This window comes from Pipistrellus kuhlii, unplaced genomic scaffold (genome assembly GCF_014108245.1).
Source record: "Pipistrellus kuhlii isolate mPipKuh1 unplaced genomic scaffold, mPipKuh1.p scaffold_m20_p_3, whole genome shotgun sequence".
Taxonomy (NCBI): domain Eukaryota; kingdom Metazoa; phylum Chordata; class Mammalia; order Chiroptera; family Vespertilionidae; genus Pipistrellus; species Pipistrellus kuhlii.
The window spans coordinates 79,204,356-79,229,405 of NW_023425529.1; the positions used below are offsets into that span (position 1 = coordinate 79,204,356).

General features: G+C 36.9%; 1 protein-coding gene across 6 annotated transcripts in view; it reads right to left on the reverse strand.

Moving 5' to 3' along the window:
* Positions 1-25,050, reverse strand: part of CEP83 (centrosomal protein 83) — a 120,908-nt gene that overhangs the window by 38,360 nt on the left and 57,498 nt on the right. For all 6 annotated transcript variants that reach the window (XM_036455666.2, XM_045588344.1, XM_036455665.2 and 3 more), the window contains 5 exons: positions 21,995-22,246; positions 17,427-17,558; positions 8,679-8,793; positions 7,328-7,472; positions 7,065-7,214 (listed from right to left, as the gene is read on the reverse strand). In XM_036455666.2, the coding sequence (XP_036311559.1) occupies positions 7,065-7,214; positions 7,328-7,472; positions 8,679-8,793; positions 17,427-17,558; positions 21,995-22,246 (794 nt within the window). The remainder of the gene's footprint in view (positions 1-7,064; positions 7,215-7,327; positions 7,473-8,678; positions 8,794-17,426; positions 17,559-21,994; positions 22,247-25,050) is intronic.

Here is a 25,050-nt window from a genome sequence, read left to right on the forward strand (position 1 = left end):
TAGAGGTCTTGCACTACTGGAATCAAACTTACCATAAAGTTAAGAGTAGTCAAAACAGCATGATATTGGTGTCAAGACAGACATACATATCAATGAAATAGAACAGAGTTCAGAAACAGACACATACTTACAGTCAAATGTTACCAAAATGATTCAATGGGAGAAAAGACAGACTTCCACAAATGGTGCTATAATTTCGTTTTGTAATGTCTTTATCAGGTTACATATCAATATTACCCTTACTTATAAAAAATATTAAGACAGTAAGTATCCTTCTTTACAATGCTCTGGGATAGTGGAATTAACTGGTTTTTGAAGTCTGGGTAGAATTCTCCATCTAAGCCTGTACCTTTTTCTTGGATAGTTCTTTGATAACTATCTGTTTCCTCTACAGAAATCAGCCTGTTTAAGTGTCCTATCTCTGTTGGGAATAGTTTTGATAACCTGTATTTTCTTAAGAAGTTATTCCTTTCATCTGTTTTCAAATTTCTTTGCATAGAGGTTCGCAAAATAGTTGTTTATTTTTTAATTTCACTGTTTCAGTGCTTACTTTCCCTTAGTCATTTCTTATTTTGTGTATGTGCTTTATTCCCTCAATTACAGTTGACAGTCAATATTATATTAGTTTCAGGAATATAATACAGTGATTAGACATTTATATAACTTATTAAGTGATCTCCCTGAGTAAGTAATACATAATAACAAATAGAATACACTACCACTTACACAAAGATCAAGAGGACTGTGTTCAAGAAATGATGGTTGGTTCAAGATTAGGAAAATGGTTAATAGAGCAAATGGACAAAAAAAATTATCTCCAGAGATGCTAAAAATCTTTTTGATTATTTTAAAGTTTTTTATGGCTGATTTAAAAATTAAAAACAACTCGGGGAAATAAAAATTGATGGATACCTCTTTAAATTATAAAATATACATATACCTTAATCCTAAATCTGGATTCTTAATGAAAATACAGGAGAGACATTTCCACTATGATCAGGAACAAGCCAGGTATGCACACTATCTCTAAAACTGTTCAATACTGTATTGGAGGTGCTTGCCAATGCAAGTAGATAAATCAGTTAAAGGCATAATAATTGGTAAGAAGTCATCTGTATTTGCAGGTGATATGATAGTATGCCTGAGAAATACTAGGTAATTTCTAATATAACTAACTCAAGAAAAGACTTGAGTAAGTTAGCAAGATATATATAAATCAACAAGGAAGAGTTGATAGGCTTCATAAACAATAACAAGCTAGAGAACAAAATGGGGGAAAACATTTATAAAAGCAACAAAGAAGATTAAGTATTTGGGAATAAACAAGAAATGTGTCAAAACTACACAAAGTTTTAAAACTCTTCTGAAGAACACAACAATAAATTTCAACTAACTGAAACAAATTTGTTCTTGGATAGGACAATTAAACATCATAAAGATGTCAGTTCTTCCAAGATTAGATGAAATATTTAAAGTAATCCCAATAAAAATAACAGCCATCTATTTTATGGAGCTAGACATTGATATTAAAGTTTATATGGGAGAAAAAAGATTAGTCAATAAACTACTATAAAAAGAAAAACTAGATAGAATAACCCAAACAGACACTAAAACATACTATAAACGAGATCCAAGATGGCTACAAATGGGACAGCAGGCTGCAAGATAGTGTGTAAAAAAAAAAAAAAAAAGTGTGTACGTGGGGGAGTATCTGTATTTGTGAGAGTGGGATAGCTATATTCCACAGGACAGTTGAGAACTGGTAGACCAGACTTCCCTGGCTGGGCAGCCTCTACTGTTGATGAAATCTCTCCCAGAGCGGCAAGCTTGGCAGCAGAGACCATGCCATCTTGAAGGGGAGGCCAGCTGTGATTGGAAGTCCAGCATTCCTTCAACAAGGGGAGACCTCAGATACCTCCCGTGACCCTACAATGACATTACCCATGGAGCAGCTGCCTCAGCTATGAACCCACAAACACTGACACTCCAGCCTCCCCGACTGCAGGCATCTAAAAAGTCCGTCCAGGGAGACAAAGCAGTGCCAAATACACAGATAAGCCCTGTGCCTTCTCACAGAGCAGAAAGAAGGAACAGCTGAATCGAACAACACCCACCCAGAATTGGCAAATTAAACCCAGCTGGTGAGGCAATCTACAGATGGAAAGGTCAGATATTACCTAGAAAGGAAGGAGAGAGAGAGCTACAATACATAACCAGACACTCTGAGAGGAAAGACCATGGGGAGACAAAGACAGCCTGAATACAAAAAAGAAAGAAAGACTGAAAAAAAAGGAATCACCAGAAAAGGAAATAAACAACATGGAGGCAAGCAACCTGTCAGAGAAAGAACTTAGACAATGGTCATTAGGTCACTGAAAAGGATGAAAGGCAAATTCAACAATATGTGTAAGAACCAAGATGAAATGAAGAAGCAAGAAGAAATGAAAAATTACCATATTTTTTGGACCATAAGACGCTCCGGACCATAAGACGCACCAGTTTTTAGAGAAGGGAAATGAAGAAAAAAAGATTCTGAAACAAATAGTGTCCTAAAATATTTTATGTGCATTAAAACCCAACATCACAATCATAAACACATGTAATCAACCCTGTAAAGTAAACAGCAGCATTTAGAACCATTTTAGAGCTGGGCAAGCACACAGAGACCACACAGAGCCGGGCAAGTAAAAAAACTTTATTTTTAAAGTATATGTGTAGGCTATATTTGGACCATAAGACGCAGGGACTTTTTCCCCCCACTTCTGGGGGGAAAAAAGTGCGTCTTATGGTCCGAAAAATACGGTACATCACTGCTATAAAGAACTCAATAGAAAGCAACAACGAGAGACTAGAAGAAGCAGAGGTCCGCATCAGTGAGCTACAAGGCAAGGTAGGAAAAAATACCTAAGCAGAGCAGCATCTAGGGAGAAAAAAATAAATAAAAATAAAAAACCTTTAAAAACAGAAGAGCCTAAGGGAATTATAGGACAACAATGGAACAAAACAACATCTGCATTATAAGAGTGCCAGGAGAGGAAAGTGAGCAAGGAATAGAAAAACCTGTTTGAAGAAATAATGACAGAAAACTTCCCTGATACAGGGATGAAAAAACACACACAAGTCCAAGAAACTCAGAGTACCAAAAAAGATGAAACCCAAAAGACTAACACAAAGACATTATAATTAAATTGGCAAACATCAAAGACAAAGTAAGAATCTTAAAGGATGACAGAGAGAGATAGAAAATTACCTACAAAAGATCTCCCATAGACTACTGACTGATTTGGTAACAGAAACACGTCAGGCCAGAAGGAAATGGAATGAACTATACAAAGTCAAGCAAAGCAAGAGTCTGAATCCAAGAATACTCTATCCAGCGAGGCTGTCCTATATAATAACGAGATAATATGCAAATTGACAATCACTCCAACAAACAAGATGGCCACCTCCATGCGGTCAAAGATGGCCACAAGAAGTTGGTCAGGGGGGAAGGGCAGTTGTGGGTGACCAGGCCAGCAGGGGTGGATAGTTGTGAGGGACCAGGTGTGAAAGGGAGGGCAGTTGGGGGCCATCAGGCATGCAGGGAGGGCAGTTGGGGGGGGGACCAGGCCTTCAGGGGAGGACAGTTAGAGGCAACCAGGTCCGCAGGGGAGGGTAGGTAGGGGCAATCGGGCCAGCAGGGGAGGGCAGTTATGGACAACCAGGCTGGCAAGGGAGGGCAGTTAGGAGTGTCATGGCCAGCACAGGAGGGCAGTTGGGGGTGACCAGGCCTGTAGGTGATGGCAGTTAGTGGTGACCAGGCCAGCAGGGGAAGGAAGTTAGGGGCAATTGGGCTGGTAGTGGAGCAATTAAGCCTCAATAAGGCTGTCAGAAGAGTAGTTAGGGGGTTATCAAGCTGGCAGTCACAAGTGGTTAGAGGCAATCAGGCAGGCAGGCAGGAGAGCGATTGGGAGTTGGTAGTCCTGGATTGTGAGAGGGATGTCCCAGATTGGACAGGGTACAGGCTGAGATAAGGGACACATTCCCTACCCCAGGCACCAATTTCATTCACTGAACCTCTAGTCAATTATCAATATAATTGAGGGTGAAATCAGGAGCTTCACAGACAAAAAAGGATTAAGGGAGTTTATTACCACCAAAACAGAAATGCAAGAAATGCTAAAGGGTCTGCTGTAAAAAAGAAGAAATAGGAAGCTAAGAAGGAACACAGGGGTACAGAATAAAAATGGCGACAAACAACTACAATACTTATCAATAATAACTTTAAATGTAAATGGATTAAATGCCCCAATCAAAAGACAAAGGGTAACTGGATGAATAAAAAAACATGACCCGGATATCTGCTCTCTACAGGAAATCCACTTCAGAACAAAGGACTCACACAGAGTGATGATAAAGGGATGGAAAAAGGTTTTTCAGGCGAATGGAAATAAAAAAATAAAAAAATAAAAAGCTGGAGTAGCAATACATATACCCAACAAACTAGACCTCAAAGTAAAGGCCATAACAAGACACAAGAAAGGCCACTTCATAATACTAAAGGGAGCAATTCCACAAGAAGAAATAACTCTGGTAAATATATATGCACTCAATACAGGAGCACCCAAATACATAAAAAACTTTCTGGAGGATACCAAGGGAGAAGTTGATAGTAATGCAGTCATAGGAGACTTTAGTACCTGACCAACACCACTGAACAAATCCTCTAAACAAAAAATCAGTGAAAAAAACATCAATCCTAAATGACTCACTAGATCAGATGGAATTAACTGACATCTTCAGAACATTAAATACCAAAGCTACAAAATATACATTCTTCTCAGGTGAACATGGGTCATTTTCAAAGATAGACCATATATTGGGACACAGGCAAAGTCTCTTCAAATTCAAGAAGATAGAAATCATATCAAGCATCTTCTTAGATCATAATGGCATAAAACTAGAAATCAACTACAATAAAAACAATTTTTAAAAAATCAAACATCTGGAGGCTAAATCACATGCTATTAAACAATTACTGGGTTACCAAAGAGGTCAAAGAATAAAAAACATTCTGAAAACAAATGACAATAAAAGCACAACAATCCAAAATCTATGAGACACAGCAAAAGCATAGCTCTACAGGCCTACCTCAAAAAAGAGACAATGGTAATAAATTATTTAACCCTACAACTCAAAGAGTTAGAGAGCAACAAAAAAAAGCCCAGCTTAAGCAGAAGGAAGGAAATAATAAGGATCAGAGAGGAGATAAATGACACAGTGACCAGTAAATAAATAAATAAATACAAAAGATCAACAAAAACCAAGAGCTGGTTCTTTGAAAGGATAAACTAGTTTAATGAATTTCTAGCCAGGTTCACCAAGAATCAAAAAGAGAGGACCCAAATACACAAAATCAGAAATGAAGAGGTGAAGTAACAACCAATCCCACAAAAATACAAACATTATGGAAAAAAACTATGAACAATTCTATTCAACAAAATGGATAACCTAGAGGTAATGGAGATAGTCTTAGAAAAATACAAACTCCCAAAACCCAATCAAGAAGAATAAAAAGACCTGAATAGGCCAATAACTACCAAAGAAATTGAAGCAGTGATCAAAAAATCTTCCAGCCAACAAAAGCCACTTTAGCATATGAATGGCCTGTCCTTTTGCAACCTAAAAATGTACAAACTGCAGCTGGGTCAGAGAGCTCCAAAATTTCCAAAAGAAGACTTAAAGTCCTATAGCAGCTGGACTTCATCTTGGCACCTCCAAATCCCAAACTAAGAGGAGGAATCTGCAGATCTCTCTGTAGCTTTTGCTGGGTGTCCTCAGGCTGTGGCTGATACTGCATCTCCTTGGAGATCCAAGATCCAGTATACACAGTGGTTAGAATGAGGCCATACCAGATTACAACTCTTCACATCCATAAGAGACACACTAAAGGGGCAGACTCAGTGAGCACCAAAGTCTCACTGTAGCAAGTCCGGCTTCATAAGGGTGTCTCCAGCACAGCAGTCCCCCACTGTAGACATAGCTGGTCCTCACAGCCAATTGGCCTGAAGGTCAATTCCTCCCAGTGATACAAACAGCAATCAAGGTTTAACTACAACAAGATTGTGCACACAGCCTACAAAGGGGTACATCAAGAGTGTCAACCTCAGGTAATTGGGGAGGCTGAAACACTGGAACACCTAGCACACAGCTGTCATGAACATCCCCGATGGTGTCACTGACCTGGCATCACACATCAAGAACATTCACTGAGTGGTGTTGGGGTACAAAGCTCTCCACCAGGTTCCTCCAGGACAAACCTTGGGTAAACACCGCTTTACCCAAGACATTACCCTGAAATATCAGCTCAGACTAATTTCCTCATTGAGTAGCCACTCAGATGGCAGGTCCACAGCCACTGGGCTGACTGGGATAAGCGGTGCTCCTGCAGCAAGCTGATCCCCTTAGTCCACACCCCCCACTTGTGCACTGGGCCTCTAGTGATTACACATTACAAAGAAAAAAAGTAGTCATTTTATAGTGAAAAAATGATTCAAATTAACATCACCAGTAAGGGGACAATCACATAGCTCTTCATATGATACACCAAGGACATGTGGCTTTGATTTTGGTGGGGTTTTTTTTGCTAAAAAATGTATAACTTGAATTGAATTAAATGTATTAATTAGATTGTAAGACACACTCAACCTGGGGGATAATCTATAATACAAAATAACTGGCCAACACTCTACAAAAGTGTTAATGTTCAAGATTAAAGGAGACTAAATAAAGACAATGTGTGATTCTAGGTTGGATCTTGGATCAGAAAAAAGATATCTGTGGATAATTGGTAAAATCTGAAGTCTATAGCCTTGAGCCTTGATAACAATAATGTTCATTTGATTTCATAACTATATTGTTAACTTGGTTGCTTTAATTATTGTAATATTGTTATGTAAGATGTTAATATTTGGAGATCTTCGTGAAGATTATATGGGAATTATTTGTGCCACATTTATAACGTTTTGTTAGGTCTGAAATTATTTTAAAATGAAAAATTTAAAATATATATACATATATATAACCTAATACTTTGAAGTTCTCTTCTTGCCGACTCTTCTGCCATCTGTGAAGCCCGCAATTTCTCATCACACTGATCTTTTTCAGACTGCCTCCAGACATCATATTCCACTTTCATTTTCTCTAAATCCACTAATCTGTTCTCAAGTTCAAGCCTAAAACAACAGATAATTATGTTACAAGAACTATAATAAGAATAATATGACAGCAAAATGTGTTCATTTGCAAGATTTAACGCAAAAAAAAAAAAAGGTAATTATGTACTTACTTTTCATCTTGTAATACCACAAGTTTTTGATAACCTTCTTCCTTGGCAGCTTGTACTTTACGTATTAGTTCACGATCCTTTTCTGCTAAGAGCACTTTGTGGTGTTCAACAGCCGACTTGAGAATTTCATTATCTGACTGTAATCCTAGTATTTTTAAGGAGAAAAATATGCTATACTCAATCTTATTAAAATGAAAAATCACATTTAATAGCAAACATTGATAACAATTAGAAGAGTATATAGAAAGCAAGTGACTCTTGAAAGATCGTTACATTGATAAACTTTCTTAAGAATGAAACAAACTAAAACTCAAAGTTAATTTTTCAGTCATTAGTTTATTTAGCATACGCACATAAAAGGTTAATAAAACATTATATACATTTATTCATTTGAATCTTTAAAGCGAGGGATATCAACTTGGCTGATAGCCAAAGAGGTTTAAGTACCTACTACTTCACCCCTACAAAGGTTCTGTAACCTAAGACTCACAAAGTACATCATCATCAAGCTAGCAGGAAGCAGCCTGAATAAAATCACAGAACTCTTCAAAATCTATCATTCTAGCAGAGTTGTTAGATTTATAGTAGAATTATAAATTGGAAAGCTTCAATTTTGTCAAATGAATTTACAAATCTCCCTTGTAATGAGATGACAAGTATTTTGCAGATAAAATAACTAAAATTTGTTTGTAACTCAAAGTAAAAAAAAAGAATGCAAAACTGAATCCCAAACTCTAAGTTCCTAAGAAAATTTACTCCCTAACTATGTAAATTCATGTGTCAATATCAAGTAGAAATTAATAATGAAGACAATCATTCATTGTAAGTTCTATCTAAAACTACAGAGGCCAGTTCAACTGAAGACCAACTCAAGGATAGTTACAGGCCAAAGGCAGCTTATTTAAGTACTTAAGAAGAGTCAGAAATCATATAATTTCTGAGGAATCCTGATGAGAAAAACATTCTAAATAGTAAACTGGAGCTTAAAAATAAGTTTAGGCTGAATGAGGCTCAATCACTACTAGGGTCTACATAAAAATATTTTTAAAGGTAAAAGTTGGACCTGCAACTAATAAACACATGATAACCTAAACAGATTTAAAATTATAAACTCAGGAAGTTTAAAATTCACATTGCAAAATTTCACTTATGTATTAATCAAGTAATAATAACATAAACATTATTTTTAAAAGTTAGATCACAAAATGAACATTCAACAAAAATAATCCATATATGCTCTAACATTAAAAGTCAATTAAGCTGAAAATCTGAAAATAAAAATTCTGTGTGACCTAATTTAATAATTTTAGTTTAGATGTGAAAATAAAAAGAATGGAAAATTATATATTACCATCCAATTCACTTTGAATCTTATTTCTTTCTCTTTCTAAATCACTCTTAGCTCTTGCTGCTTCCAGTTTGATGTCTGTTATTTCTAGTTTGTTTGAATGTTTAATTTCCTTTACCTGTTGATAATTAGAAATTAAAATTACTATGGTCATTTTCTTGCCATTAACTGCTTACCCTGACACTTTAGCAGGAATGAGAAAATGCTGTGGTAAGCACCTTCAACAGGGAAATTGTTTCAGTGCCTGGAAAAATACTTATCAACAAGAAAACGGTTTTATCTTAATAAAAGTGAATCCTTTTTAAAAGAATGTTGGTGACAAGAAGGTGTTCAAGATATAAGGATCAGCATATAAAAGGTTACATAGGTATAAGATCACATTGCTTGCTTGAAAAACAAGCAAATGTGTTATTATTTTTTAATATATTTTATTGATTTTTTACAGAGAGAAATAGAGAGTTAGAAACATCAATGAGAGAATCATTGATCAGCTGCCTCTTGCACACCCCCTACTGGGGATGTGCCCGCAACCAAGGTACATGCCCTGGACAGGAATCGAACATGGGACCTTTCAGTCCACAGGCAGACGCTCTATCCACTGAGCCAAACCAGTTTCGGCCAAGCAAAAGTGTTATAGCTAGAGTGGCAGGGAATAAACTTTATACACCATAAAAAGAGTTGTGTATTCTTTTAGCTATTAAAGGTGTACAATTAACTTTGTTTCAGAAAATTAACTCTAATTGCAAATGTATTAGATTAAGATAGTGAAGATAAAGAAACTAATGAAGAGACAACGAATTAATAGGGAGTAAGGGTGCAAGAACGATCAATTGAATTTGGTGACTAAGTAATGTATGTGTATGTGTGACTGTGGTGGTAGTGGGACGAACAAGTATAAAACTTAGAAATCTAAACCTTTATTGTTAAAATATGATTCTTTTAAAGCCACAGTGAGTATAAATAATTATCAATGTTTTCCATTAATTAACCTATATAGCAATCATATACCAATTTTCATCTTTCCTGAGACATCCCTTTTGTCAAGTTGAATAATTCTAGTTTATAAATAGTATTCTTTCATTCTTTTAATAAATATTTACTGAGCATTTATTACATGTTAGGCACTGTTTTGAGAACTGAAGATAGAGCAGCAATCAAGAAAGCTTTTTCTCTTCAATCACCTGCACCACCTAACATTTTCCACATCCCTTCCCTTTGATAAGGTGCTTCTAAAATTAGAAGGATGGAATCAATACAGATACAAAGGTTAGATAAACTTGCATTCAGACATATTATACTCAAATATAAAACTAATATAAAATCAGAGTAGAAAACCATGAATATATACAAGTGAAACACATAAAATGTGAGATGATGGGAACAGGAGGGTAAAGGATGATTTATTTAAGTGTAATATAATCTAAAAAACAGGAGTTGGCAGTTAGAAAGAAATAAAGAAAAGGTCCTAGACAAGTATCACATGATCCCACTTACATGTGAAATCTTATGAACAAAATAAACTGACAAACAAAATAGATCCAGAGTTCCAGAAACATGGAAGCATGCAACAGACTGAGGATCCTCAGAGGGAAAGGGGCAGAAGAGAGAGATCAATCAAAGAATTTATATGCATATATTAATAACCCAGGAACACAGACAATAGTGGAAGGTAAAGGCCTAGGGATGCGATGGGTGTGGAGAGGAGAAGGGTTTCTAAGGGGGAACGGGTGGAGAGAAAATATGTAATATTTTGAACAATAAAGATTTTTTTTTTTTTAAATGGGAAGAGGTCCTAGAGCCAAAGAGGGCAAGGATGAGAAATAGAGGTGTCTATGAAAGGTCTTGAAAACAATGTAAAGAAATGGTTTGTTGTAAAATCCCCACTTAAAGGAAATAAATAGAAAAGCTATACTGCCTCTGTACTGCTAATCACATTAAGATGTATTCCTCTCGAAATTAACTAGATTTTTTAATGATACTACCTAAAATAAATGCCTTGTGCTGACATCAGTTTTTGCATTTTTAAGTCTTTTTAAACTTTTTTTATGAAGTCTCATTGAACAATGTTTAAGTGCATGACGGCAGCTAAGAAATTATATTTATTTAAATACTGAAACTTTCTATAGACTGGATTTTACTACATTATAATTTCATGGACAAACAGAATTTAAACTATAAGTGCTTTAAATTTTGGACCACAGTAAAAATCCATTCTGACAAATATAATTGTAAGCTAACTATAAAAGGTTAAGAATGACAGCAGCTCATTAACAAACTACACTGCAGCTGACACAAATATGAAATGAAAAAATAAAGCCATCTTATATTATAGAATCTTAATTAATTTCAACAAAAACTATGAAATAAAATACTTAATTCATTTCACCCTGAGATTTACTGAAATGAGAAAAAAAAATTCAAATAAATTATTATTGAAACTGAAAGGGCACTGGACAAGAAGTCAAACAAGTGAAGTCTGTCTTCAGTCTACTTTTTTTTTTATTAAACTAGTGGTGCATGCTCAAGCAAGGTACTTGTCCTCTGCATTCAAATTCATTTATCTATGTAACTAGATGAGTTTAAGTTTATCTTTAGTGCTGCATTTGTATACTGGTAATCCTAAAATAATGAATATTATTAGTATAATGTTTATACTAATATTAACTTCCTGGAATGTATTTTTAAATGTTTTATTTAATAAAAATGAAAAATGTATTTAAGTATTTATTGCCTAGATATGACAGTTGCTCTTTCTCTGAATAATCTGAACCAAATCCCAAAGAGTCATAACAACATTCCTTTCTTCTTCTAGATTCCTGGTGCTTAAACTTTGTGATCAGGCCTCAAAAATCCTAAGAAAACAAGGGATCTTTAACAAAATGTACAATATTAAAATGCTGCTTATAATTTCAAGAGATTCAGTTTTCTGAGAGATCCAAGATGGCTGCGCCCAGGTGAACACCTAGCCGCAGCCGCACACAACAATTTCAATAAAATACAACTAAAATATAAAACGGACATTGCCCAGAACTACAGGAAGGTTGACTGACTGGAAATTCTACAGCGAGAAGCAAGGAGAAAACCAGAAGGAGGTGCGGAGGAGCTGGAAAAGCCCAAGGTACGGAGACGCAGCACGCGGAGAGGACGGAGCCTGAGAGGAGGGAGGCCGAGTGCCTGGCGGGCGTTCCCTAGCGGAAAGGAGATAAAACTCCGACTGTGCTGGGCCCCCGACTGCTCTGATCCCCAGTTTTAAGCTAGACCCCAGGGACTCAGGCTCAGCCACAGGGAGCCGGGCTGTAAGGCGGAACCCGGGGAGCAGTGAAAGGAGGTCCAGGCGGCGCGCACACTGCGCGCAGATAAGGGACAGTCGGCTGTGCCGCGGGATTGCCCTGACGGGAAGGAGACTGGGGCTCCAGACTGCTCCAAACGCCACCTCCAACTCCACTTCCAACTGAACTGAACCCCAATACCGGGCTCATTGTGGGAGAGCATAGACTGTTTGGCAGCAGGCGAAAATCAAGGGCACCTATCTCTCAGAGGCGCCGGCAGCGAGCACTGATGGACCCACATAGGGCGGGGCTGACGGAAGCCAAAGCTGCAGGCTCCACCCTGAAACCCCACCCCATCTGTAACTGCGAAATGCGACAACAAAATAGATCACAAACGAAAGAAATGGAGGACAAAAAGCGTCTGGATATAGAGTTCAAATCTACGCTTATAAGGTTTTTCAAGAATTTCCTAGAAAAGATGGATAAGGCCTATGAGGATATGGAAAGAGATCAACTAGAATTAATAAGGAGTCATCGAGAAATGATAAGGGATCAACAAGAAATAAAGAATACATTGTCTGAAATAAAAAATATTTTACAGAGTCCTAAAAACAGAAGGGAAGATCACAAGAATCAAGTCAAAGATTTGGAACATAAAGAGCCAGAAGATACTCCTCCACAGAAGCTAGAAGGCAAGAGAATCCAGAAAATTGAAGATAATGTAAGAAACCTCTGGGACAACTTCAAGCGAACCAACATCAGAATTATGGGGGTCCCAGAAGATGAGAGAGAGCAAGATATCGAAAACATACTGAAAGAAATCGTGACAGAAAACTTCTCCCACCTGGTGAAAGAATTAGACTTACAAGTCCAGGAAGCACATAGAACCCCAAACAAAAGGAATCCAAAGAGGACCACACCAAGACACATCATTATTAAAATTCCAAGAGCAAAAGACAAAGAGAGAATATTAAAAGAAGCAAGAGCAAAGAAGGTAGTAATCTATAAAGGAGCACCTATACGATTGTCAGCTGACTTCTCAACAGAAACCATGCAGGCCAGAAGGGAATGGCAAGAAATATTCAAGGTGATGAATAGCAAGAACCTACAGCCAAAAATAATCTACCCAGCAAAGCTATCACTCAGAATCGAAGGTCAGATAAAGAGCTTCACTAATAAAAAAAAAAGCTAAAGGAGTTCATCACCGCCAAACCAGAATTATATGAATTGCTGAAGCGGGTTCTTTCAGAAGAGAAATTAAACAAAGATAAAAATTATGAACAACAAATACGTAACTATCAACAAGTGAATCTAAAAACCAAGGAAAGTAAAAAAAAAAAATCTGATGAACAATATTAACTGTTGAATATAATAGAATCAGAGGTATGGAAGGGGAGTGGACTGACGATTCTCAGGGAAAAGGGGAGAGAGGGGCGTGGGAAGAGACTGAACATAAACTGTGCACCTATGGATGAGGACAATGGGGAGAGGGGAAAGGGCAGAGGGTGGCGTGGGAACCTGGTGGAGGAGAGCAATGGTGGGGGGGGGGGGGGGGAGGAACATTTGTAATAATATGAACAATAAAAACTTATAAAAAAAAAAAAAAAAGAGAGAGATTCAGTTTTCTAAAGCTGCCTGGGCCAAAATACTCTGTTTTTTATTTTTCTAGTTTTTTCCCCCATGACATTTTCCATGTAGATTATGGCTCACTGTAAATTTATGCTTTTGACACAACAGAATGTTGAGTGTCCAGAGATTACTACCTGGGACTACTAACAAAACTTTAAGAAACACCCAGCCATTGTGGCTCAGTGGTTGAGTGTCAACCCATACACCTAGAGTTCACTGGTTCAATTCCCAGTCAGGGCACACGCCTGGATTGCAGGCTCAATCTCTGGCCAGAGGAGTGGCGGGTAGGATACAGGAGGCAGCCTTTGAATGGTGATGTTTCTCTCTCATTGATGTTTCTATTTCTCGCTCCTTTCCTCTTTCTCTAAAATTCAGTAAAAACTTACGTAAAAAAAACAAACAAAATCTTTAAGAAACTGAAAAATGGCAATAATGGACATTTTGAAAGGTTTTAGAATCTGCTAAGTTATACATCCGCACAGAGACATGCTAGAAAACAAAATATAGAAGCAAGAAATAGAAATATAGTTGAAAATGTATTACTTGAGAACCTCTTGACACAAATTCCAAAGAGATAGTATTCTTAAATTCTTATTTTTTTCAAAGGTCTCAGGTAGTATGATCTCACTAACTTGACTAATAAGGGTAACTCTGTGGGAAACTTCTTTAAAGCTGTCTGATTTATGAGTTCTAAAGATCAAACACTTAGTGAGGTAACTAGAAGAATTTACCTCATAGAATGTGAAATACCTTTAAGAGCATCATTCTCAGACTATGTTCAGTAATATTTTTATTGAATTTTTTTTTTTTAGAGAGAGAGAGGGAGGGAGAGGGAGAGAAACATCGATTTGCTACATCCTGCCTACCCCCTATTGAATATTAAGCAAGCATTCCGGGGATGTGCCCTGACCTGGGACCTCCAGGTCATTCAACTGAGCCAGGGCTTTAGTAATATTATTTAAATAAAGAGATAGACACACTAACATAACTCCATTAAAAAAGCTAGCACATATTTGAATACACCACAGGTGTTCCTTTGCATTGTAAAATATTGTACAATTTAGACCATTTACTAGAATTGAAAAATAATGTCAATGAAAACTTCAAGTTGCCAAGAAAACTGACAATCATGTTTGAAATATTATTTTAAAATTTACTCTTCCAATGCAATCTTTTCACGCACAATATTTCAAATGAAAACTTGGCTTGTCTAAAGTTAAAGGGTGATTTTAATATGCCATTTGTATACAAAATAGACAGGCAATGCTTAGCATTGTGTATTAACATGCAGAGAAATAATACACTAAAATGCTCTTCTTCCATAGGCAGAATAGGAGAAATCATCTAAGCAATAACTCTAAAAAGAGCAATAAGAAGACTACATACAGAAAAAGAAGAAAAATCAGGGTCAGAACACAAATAAGCCAGAGAAGTCACATAAATATGCTGCAAGGAAAGTATCTGGTGGTTCCCAAGAGATAGAAGCCACAGCAAAAGCCAGCTTATCCAGTGTCCTAATGCTCCACCTATGGTTCAGGTTATTCCAGCAGTTCAGTTTGTCTACTCAGGGCCACAATAGTGTTTTGAAAATACTGAGTACTCACTATTTCTTTTTATAAAATTGAAAATAATTTATATCATGAGAAAACTCCCTGTATCCTGAATTTGTGTTTTGCATCCACTTCTTTGCATATTTTATTATTGAAGGCACTCAATATGTATCTACTGATTACAGAAATAATTAGCTTACAGTTAACCAGGAAGCAATCAAGTTATTTATTTTCTAGTAGGACTTACAGAACCTTAGTAGGCTGACAGGATTCTTACAGATCAGCTAGAACAATGCCTCATTTCATCTATGAGGAAAATGGATCCCAATGATATTAAGTAACTTGCCTAAAGTCATACACACAATTATTGATACAGGGAAGAATGAAATCAGTCAATGGTCTCAAAGTTATGTACATTATTTTCTCATTTAAGGATATCACAAAGTATGTAATTGTTTCCATGATCATTTTTTATCTCCAGCTATTATTTATTATGTTCAATAGCCCCTTTAATATTACAAAAACCCTGTAAGAGACAGGTATCATCCCCACTTAAAAGTTAAGCAAGCCAGAAAACACATAGGTGGTGAGTGAGATAAATGAGTCAGGACTCAAAAGTAAATTCATCTGATTCAAAGTCCACGAACTTTTCCATTGCACTTCATTGCCACCTTCAAAATGACAGTTATTAATTTCTAAATATATCTGAATCTTAATCTATAAACTGAATTATAGGACTATGCTTGAATTAAGACATTTTAACAATAAAAAACTCATTGCTCAAATAGAGTAAAATAAATCGTTTCATGGCCATAAATTAAGACAAATTTGTGTATTCCTTCCCATAGTAAGAACAATCTTTTCAATGGGATCAGAGTACTTACATGCTTCTAACTAAAACTCTCTGCTTCAGTCTTCTCAAGTAATTACTTGGCCACGGAATTTATGATGAATATAATATTCCTTTAGGTAACTTCATATATTCCTACCAAGCTATAGTAAATCCCTTCTGGTCTGGGAGCCATATTGTTTTTTAAGATAATTTTATACATAACTCTGCTATAATAGAAAATTCATATTACTTCACTGATTTAGTAACCAGTCTTATTTCCAAGTTCTTAGAAATGCCAGATGTACTACTACTACTGCTAGCTAATATTATAACAACAACAGCTAATATTTGGGTGATTATATACTAAAATCTTATGCCAAATGCTTTATATATAATATCTTATTTAATCTTTGTCACACTCTATAAAGTAAATATTTGTCTCATTTTATAAAGGAAAACAAACTTTTCAGAGAGAATATAAATTGCTAAAGGTCACAGAGCTAAAAAGTGGAAGAAATGAAACTTGAAGCCAGTCTGTCTGCCCCCAGAGCTGATATTCTCATTCACTACTGTAGTTTATATGATACTTATGCATTGCTATTCTATTTCTGGTTTCTGGATTCCTTACATATGTATCCTGCATTTGAGGAGTGGTAGAGGACCTATAAGTGATTGAGAAAATTCTGTATATAAAGTGTTCAAACCATTACATTATTTTTAAATATATGTATTTATTTATTAATTTTAGAGAGGAAGAGAGAGGGAGAGTGACAGAAACAACAGTGATGAGAGAGAATCATTGATTGGTTGCCTCCTGCATGGCTTCCACTAGGGAATCAAGCCTGCAACTTGTGCCCTTACCATTATATTCTTTTTAAATAACATAAATGCAGGTGTTACTGCTAATATTAATTTACTCATTTAACATTTATTGAATGCCTACTGTGTGCCAGCACTATTCTAGGAACTGGAGAGATAGCTGTGATAAAAGCAATGTCTCAACTCTGGAGCTTATATTTGGTTGGGGTAAGGGTGCGGGAAAGAAAGGGGGAGGAAAAAAAAATAAATGTATTAGATAGTATTAAGAACTATGGAGAAAAATAAAGCAAATAAGGGAGATTGAGAGGGCAGAGGAAGATGGAAGACGGTATTGTACAAGGTGAAGCCAAGGAAAGTGGCTCTGATAAGACATCTGAAAGAGATGCAGAAACAAGCTAAATAGATATGTGAGGGAAGACCAGGAAGTAAGGGAGAAGAAGTAACCTTGCTCAAAGAGTGAGAAGGCCAGTGGGTTGTATTCACAGTGGAGGTAATAAGAATTGGTCAGATTCTGCATATATCTGGAAAGTAGAATGCTAGCATAAAAAAATATCTCAATATAGAGAACTAAGCTATTTAAACATAAACTTTATTTGTCATTATACAGTATTGAACATTCTAAAGAATGAAGTGGAAACATAAGATGACTTACTTTACTGGTCAATGCATTTATTTCCCGTTCAGCTTTATGTAATTTACTGATTAAAACAGTATTTTGTTCATTGCTTGATTGTAGCTCTTTTTCCAAGCGTTCAGCATGTAGTTTAACTGACTGTTTTTCAGCCTTTTATTAAAACAAAGTATTTTAAATTTGTTAATAATTTTTCACAACTATATCAAAATAAAGTAAGCCTTATTTAAAATATATGTGTAATCCCACTACACAAAATTAATCAAAATCTCAATATTAATATATACCAAAGGAAAAAGATTTTTCTCAAAGTATATAATAGAATTCAAATGAAAGAAGTTTACTCCAAGAAATATGCAACAAAGACATCTGGAACAAACATATGTCAAGAGTCACCAATGAAATAAAACTCATATATTTATCTGATGAATGCACTCACTTGATACCTACTAACTCTTATTGCTGACATAATTGGAACAAAAATTTTGGGGGGTTCCAAATCCATAGTAGATATGAAAAAGCATATTAGAAATAGAAGAGAAGGCTCATTTATAACAGTAAGAAGTGAGAACTGAAAATCTAAAGTCAATGGAGTTTTTTTAAAGAGAGATATAAGAATTCAAAATCTTTAACTAATTTCTAGCTTTTGGAAGTATGGGCAAGAGCTGAATAGCTCTTGACCTCATGACATAATAAAGATTCGTAATGAAGTCTGAAGTTGTCTAAAAAAAAATTCTGATTGGTAATACAGTACTTTTTAGTTAGGGAGGGAAAACTAAATGCTTTCTTAAAATAGTTCTACTCAAAATACTTAAAATAAAAATGTTTGGGGAGAAACCAAGATGGCGGCATAGGTAAACACCTAAACTGCAGCCTCGCACAACAATTTCAAAAATACAATTAAAAGACAAAACGGACATCATCTAGAACCACAGGAAAGCTGACTGACTGGAAATTCTATAACTAGAAGAAAAGAGAAGACCACAAGGAAAATCAGAGGAGCTATAAAAGCCTGAGGTATGGAGACACGGGCACTCGAGTGCACTTATGAGGAGGATGGAGCCAAAGAGGACGGGGCTGCTGAGTGCTTGGATGGTGTTCTCTATCAGGAAGGAGATAACAGCTCTGGACTGCTCTGAACCTTAGTTCCTACTGCACTGAACCCCAGTTGTGGGCGAGACCCTGGGGACCCAGGCTCATACAGGGAGAATCTGGGCTGTAAAGCGGAAACTCAGGGGAGCAGGAAAAGGCAGAACTCTGGAGGCCCACACGTGAATGCGCACAGAGGACGGCCTGTTGACTGTGCCACTGGATTTCCCTAATGGGAAGGAGACAAAAGCTCCAGACTGTGCTGAACCCCAGTTCCGGGTGAGAATCTGGGAATCCAGATTCACTAGGGGAGAGACAAGACTGTCTGGCAGCGAACAAAACTCGAGGGCGTCTTTCTCTTAAAGGTGCTTGCAGTAATAGGGCAGGGCTAATAGGAAGCCAAAGATGTAGGCTCCACCCTGAAACTCCACCCCATCCAAGCTGAGCACAGAGGTTTTTGCAATTTTGAAAGTCTAGTCAAATAAGGCTATCTCCCGGCATAAACACAGCTGATCCTCACAACCAATTGGCCTGGAGGTCAACTCCTCCCACTGATACCAACAACAATCAAGACTTAACTACAACAAGGCTGTACACACAGTCCATAAAGAGGTGCACTAAGAGTGTCCACCTTAGGTAACTGGGGAAGCCGAGCCACTGGCCCATATAGGACACCTCGCACAAAAAACTCCTCTACAAACTCAGGGAAGCAGTGAAAATGCGGAGACAAAAAAATAGATCACAAACGAAAGAAATGGAGGAAAACAAACAACTGGAGATAGAGTTCAAAAAGGAATCCAAAGAGGACCACACCAAGACACATCATAATTAAAATGCCAAGAGAAAAAGACAGAGAATATTAAAAGCAGCAAGAGTAAAACAGTTAATTACCTACAAGGGAGTACCCATATGACTGTCAGCTGATTTCTCAACAGAAACTATGCAGGCCAGAAGGGAGTGGCAAGAAATAGTCAAAATGATGATTAGCAAGAACCTACAACCAAGAGTAAGTACTCTACCCAGCCATGCTGACTTTCAGAATTGAAGGTCAGCTAAAGAGCTTCACAGATTAAAAAAAAAAAAAAAGCTTAAAGGAGTTCATTACCACTAAACCAGTATTATATGAAATGCTGAAAGGTATTCTTTAAGAAGAGAAAGAAGAAGAAAAGGGTAAATATAAAAATTATGAACAACAAATACGTATCTATCAACAAGTGAATCTAAAAATCAAGTGAATAAAAAATCTGAGGAACAGAATAAACTGGTGAATATAATAAAATGAGAGGCATTGAAAGAGAGTGGAATGACAAATCTCAGGGAGAAAGGGTTGGGGGGGGGGGGGGTCCAGGAAGAAACTGGACAAAAATTGTACATCTATGGATGAGGACAGTTGGGGGTGGAGGGGGGGGGTGGTAAGGGAAGAGGGTGGGATGGGAACCAGGTGGAGGGGAATTATGGGGAGGGAAAAAGAGGAACAACTGTAATGATCTGAACAATAAAGATTTATTTTTTTTAAATGTTTGGCATTTAAAGGATAAGCTTCAGTTTTTATCTCATTTCTTATCTTAAATATAATATAAAGAGTGTATTCAAATAATTCAGGGGGGAAAAAAAAAACACACCTACATTCCTCAAACATAAAAATAATACTTTTTGGGCTCACTGATAGCCAAAAATGTCAGAGAAAGAAATGCTTGCTTTTATGTACTTATTTTCATTTCACTTGACAAATTTAAATATAGGTTCTTTTGAAGATGTCATAAATGAACTTCCTATCTTTTTGTCATCATTTAACTTTTCTTGAAAACAATCACTCTAAATGACCTCAATGAAAAGTTTCACACTGGAACCATATGCCATATTTAATTATAATCATCCACTTACTTGTCATTGTATAAATACGTTAGAGGGATGAAAGGATGGAACATAAAACATAAGCAGTCTAATTCTGAATTGTCTCACACCTAAAGACCAACAATACTGACAACTTTAGTTCAGGACCAGTAAATACTATAAAAAGCTTCATACACACACACACACACACACACACACACACACACACACACAAAACATGACTTCTCTTCTAAACATATCAATTCTCTCCTTGTACCAGTTTGCTGGATAGAGGGGGGAAAAATCACTTTAGATTTGGATCCTGGATTTTAATTACAAGCTAAGTGCCATTAATTTCTTTCCAATTCAAATCATTTCACAACTATCTGAATAAAAGAACACCACACTTTGGACTGCTCAAAATAAATCAAAACAATTAAAATATTTGCTACATGTTAGGTACTAATAATTAGGAGGGGTAAGCATATCTGAGAAGATGATGAAGGGGTCCAGAATATCTTGCCACTGTGGCATAAAAGTTATTTTAAGCTGAAAACATTTGGGAATCAACAGACATTTTTTTAAGAAAGTTTTTTCCCCCTCAACTCCTCTTATCTGTCTAAAAATAGAGCCTTGGAAACGAATGTAACTGTTATGAATTCCTGCCCCAGGAGTTTCATAACTATGGAAGACACTCCTATCATGAGAAACAAAATCAGCATCAGGATACAAAATCCTCTACACAAGACATTTTTACAAAACTATCATATCTCCCATCTACTTCCCTAAGGGCCCTTTTATCTTTCCCAAGTGCCCTTTCTTTCCTTCTCCCTACTTCAGATGGTATATAAGCCCCAAATTCTAACTGCCTCTTTGACACTTTTCTGTGAATCCATGATGGCATATAAGCCCCAAATTCTAACCGCCTCTTTAACATTTTTCTGTGAATCCCATGTACATACATGAATAAAAGCCTATCTTTTCTCTTATTAATGTCTGCTGCCAGTTTAATTCACAACCCCCAATCACTGAACCTAAGAGAATGAAGAAAAAGTTCTTCTTTTCCAACAACTGAAACCAAGAATTTTTGCAGGAGAGTCCTCTAGGAGTATCAGCCTAGGGTCTGCCAGCTCTTACTTCTCTCTAATGAACTCAGGAAAACAATTCAGTAAAGCCTTATGCATTAGTAGCCAAGTCAAATTTTATTACTCTGGTAAGCTCCCATAGATTGTATAAGTATGGTATTTCTGTTTGAACAGGATTTATGATTTTAAGACTTTATAAATTCCAGTGTAAGGAAATAACCATCTAGGAAAAAATAGTTCCTTCTGGTTTGAGATCACTTTAGTCTCCAGAAACTCAAATAAATTTTTTTGGATTTTGCATATTTTATTCTCTGGTCTTACAAGAGTTAAATAATTTAAGACAGGTGACTTGACTCCCAAAGAAGAAATACTCCCTTTATATATGTGGCAGCATATCCAATGCTTATGAATCAATAGCTTTCATCTTTACAAAAAGTATAAACTCTCGTGATTCCACAAATGCATCAGCATTATTAAATTGGTGAGCATATGCTGATCCTCTAAAAATCAGAAGATTGTCAATGCATTTTTTAAAAGTGTGCCATACTTTTTTTTTCTAGTGGGAAGCAATTAAAACCTTACCTCCAGGGATCTGATTGTAGCCTGCATCTCAGCCAACTGCTGCACCTGAATTCTTTGGACATTTTCTACCTGAGCACCAGAATTCTCTTTCTCAGCCCTTAATTCGGCTACTTCAGCCTGTAACTCTTTTAATTTCTGAACCAAATGGACTTTTTCTCGAGTAAGTTGCTCCACTCGTTTGCTATCTCTTGTGGAATCAAGATTAAGCAGCTGATTATGTAGTTCTTCTTTATCTTTCTCCAGTCTTGCAATCTAATAACAATTTGAAAAAAAGGACACAACTTTAAATTATTAAATTTTCAGTCATGAACATGCATTACAAGTCAGTAAATTAAAATTTGTAACTGCACAATGTAAAAAAGAAAGCTTAGGTAATGAAATGAAGTAGCAAGGAAAAAACTCTAAAATGTCACCTTCTTCATTCTGATTCAGCATGGCTCAAATGAGAGGGCAAGTACCTTGTCTATACTCCTCATGGTGTTTAGCACAGGCTTCATCAGTTGCCAAATAAAACTCAAAATTATAAATAATACTATAAAATAATTAAAATGTCAAATATTTAAAAAATTAATCAGAACATTGCAGGGGCCTATGCAAGATCAATATGCTGATTGCTGCTAAGCTTTTCCTCATGTGACAGTAATACTTGGGCTTTCTATACTAATAAGGCAACTTAATTCACACAAAAAGCTGCTTGTCTATATAAACAACTACAAATGTGAGCGATTAAAGTTTTTAAATGATAGCTGAGAGTTTATTAAAGCCCTAATTATAATGACGGTATAGTTCCTAATTCTCAGATTCAAGAAAGAATTGAAAGTCATTACCCAACAGCACTTAGAAAGGTCACTGGGGAACCTGTAGAGCAGAAACACTACTGCTCTCCTCATTCATGCCAAGCATCACTTCCAGACCCCTACCCCTATCCCCACTCCCTCCCCTGGGCCTCCCAATTAGTGGGTTTCAAACTGCTTGTAACCTTTGAGGTACATTGGAGGCCTCTCTCCTCTAGGAATGAGGAAGAGGTCAAGTAATCATGGTAAAATGCACTTTCCTTTTCCTAATATCCCAAACTATCTGTCCCTCCCACCACCACCACCAAACCTTTGTATAGTTAACCAGACCTCCTCTTTTTAGTCTCCTTTCATATAGATTTCTTCAGGTGATACAACTGTTTTATTTTGTTTTGTTTTAAAAGTTAGAAATCACTGCTCTAAATGTCACCAGGAACTGTTTTGTAGCCAGGATGAGCTTAGAAGGCCCCCTCTAAGCCAAAAGGATTTAAAGAAATGCTACGCAACCCTGAACAAAGTGGCCCAAGAGACAACTAATTGCTCACTTGGCTACAGATGAACATAAGAAGTGTGAGACCTACACCCCAGTGCAGAATATTCACCCTATCTGTAAAACGAGAGGTTAGACTGGAGGCCCTCTAAGATCCTTTTCAGTTTTAACATGTACCAATTCCAATTGCATTTGGGCATGCTGAATTAATTATGTCAATTGGAAATATATATAGAGCTATCTAGCAAACAAATATTCTTTTCCAGAAAATAAAAAAATTTTTAGAAGGCAGCTTTACAATTCAGAGTCAAGTCCCCCCAAAGCCCAACTAATTAGTTCTCTTCTATTTTTCCTCCCACCTTTTACATATAAACATTGTCTCTGGGGTTTGGTTTCCTCCATTTCTTTGTCTTTTCAGCTCCTTGTGTGACTCTGTGCAAGTCACTTTTTCACTTCGGCCTCAGTTAAAATGAAAGGCATGGGATGGATGATCTTTAAGGTACCATTTAGCTTTTGCATAAGGTCAGTCATCTAGCTCAAGAGTCAATATATAACTCAGATTCAGATAATGGTGCCTTTACTGAATACTTTAGTGAGTGCTGAGCTGAGTGTGCTACACATACAATTGCATTTATAGTAACAATATTTTCTCTTGTAGACTGCATATTACATATGGGGTCAGACAACTAATGTTCTTGACCAGCATGTTTCCTGCTTTATTACTGGGTCTAGTAGTTTGGAGAGGTATCTGTGTGATAGCTGAAGTGGCAGCTGAAGCTATGGACTGAACTGGCTAATGGCAGAGTCAGAATTATTAGACCTCACATTTACAATCCCTAAACCAGAGCTCATTATCAAATCATTCCAACCTAAAGTGATGACCAATGCCTCCTCATTTCTTTATTCACTTATTGTTGTGCACCTGGCACTATTCTGGGTAGTAAAGACACATCAGAAAATGAAGTACAAAGCAAACACAAAACCTCTGCTCTCAATCACTGTTATGACACCAAACTTGTACCAGTCATATGGGCACAAATCTTGGAAACACCCTCAGCTCCTGTATTTTTCTTCACTCTCAGTCAGATTCACTTGTCATCTTCACTGATATCTTCAATTTGCTGTGCTCTCAATTCTTTCTCTAAATTTGCAAAAGGGAGGGGATCCAAGATGGGAGCTTAGGTAAACACATCTAAACTGCTGCCATGCACAACAATTTCAAAACTGCAACTAAAAAACAAAACGTCTATCACCCAGAACCATGGGAAAGCTAGCTGAAAGGAAGCTCTACAACTAAACTGAAGAAAAAGGAGCATTTAGGGCACAAGCGCTGAAAAATTGAGGTACAGGGGCGCACAAGCACGCGCTATACCAGCTGGCGGGAGATCTCAGAGGGTGTAGCCTTCTTCAACCAGAAGAGAGACAAGCTCCCAATCTCTCTGAAATTCAGTTTCTGGGGAGAAGCTAGACTGCCATCAAGTCGGAAGGTGAAGGTGGCTTGCTTGCAGAGCTGTGCACAAGAATAACTGTTTGCTGTGCTGGAGCACGAGACAGAGCACGCAGTCAGAGAGGCAGAGACAGCTGAAGAGTAGCCATCGCTGTTGGCCATACCCCAGCATAGTGAAGCCGAGACTCCGCCCTGAAACTCTGACCTGCACAATATGCAAACATACCCAAGCTCCAAGCAGCAACTTTTGCATATGAATGGCCTTCTCCATTGCAGTTTAATCTAGAAAACTTGCAACCTGGTGCAGACAGCTCCAAGCTTCCAA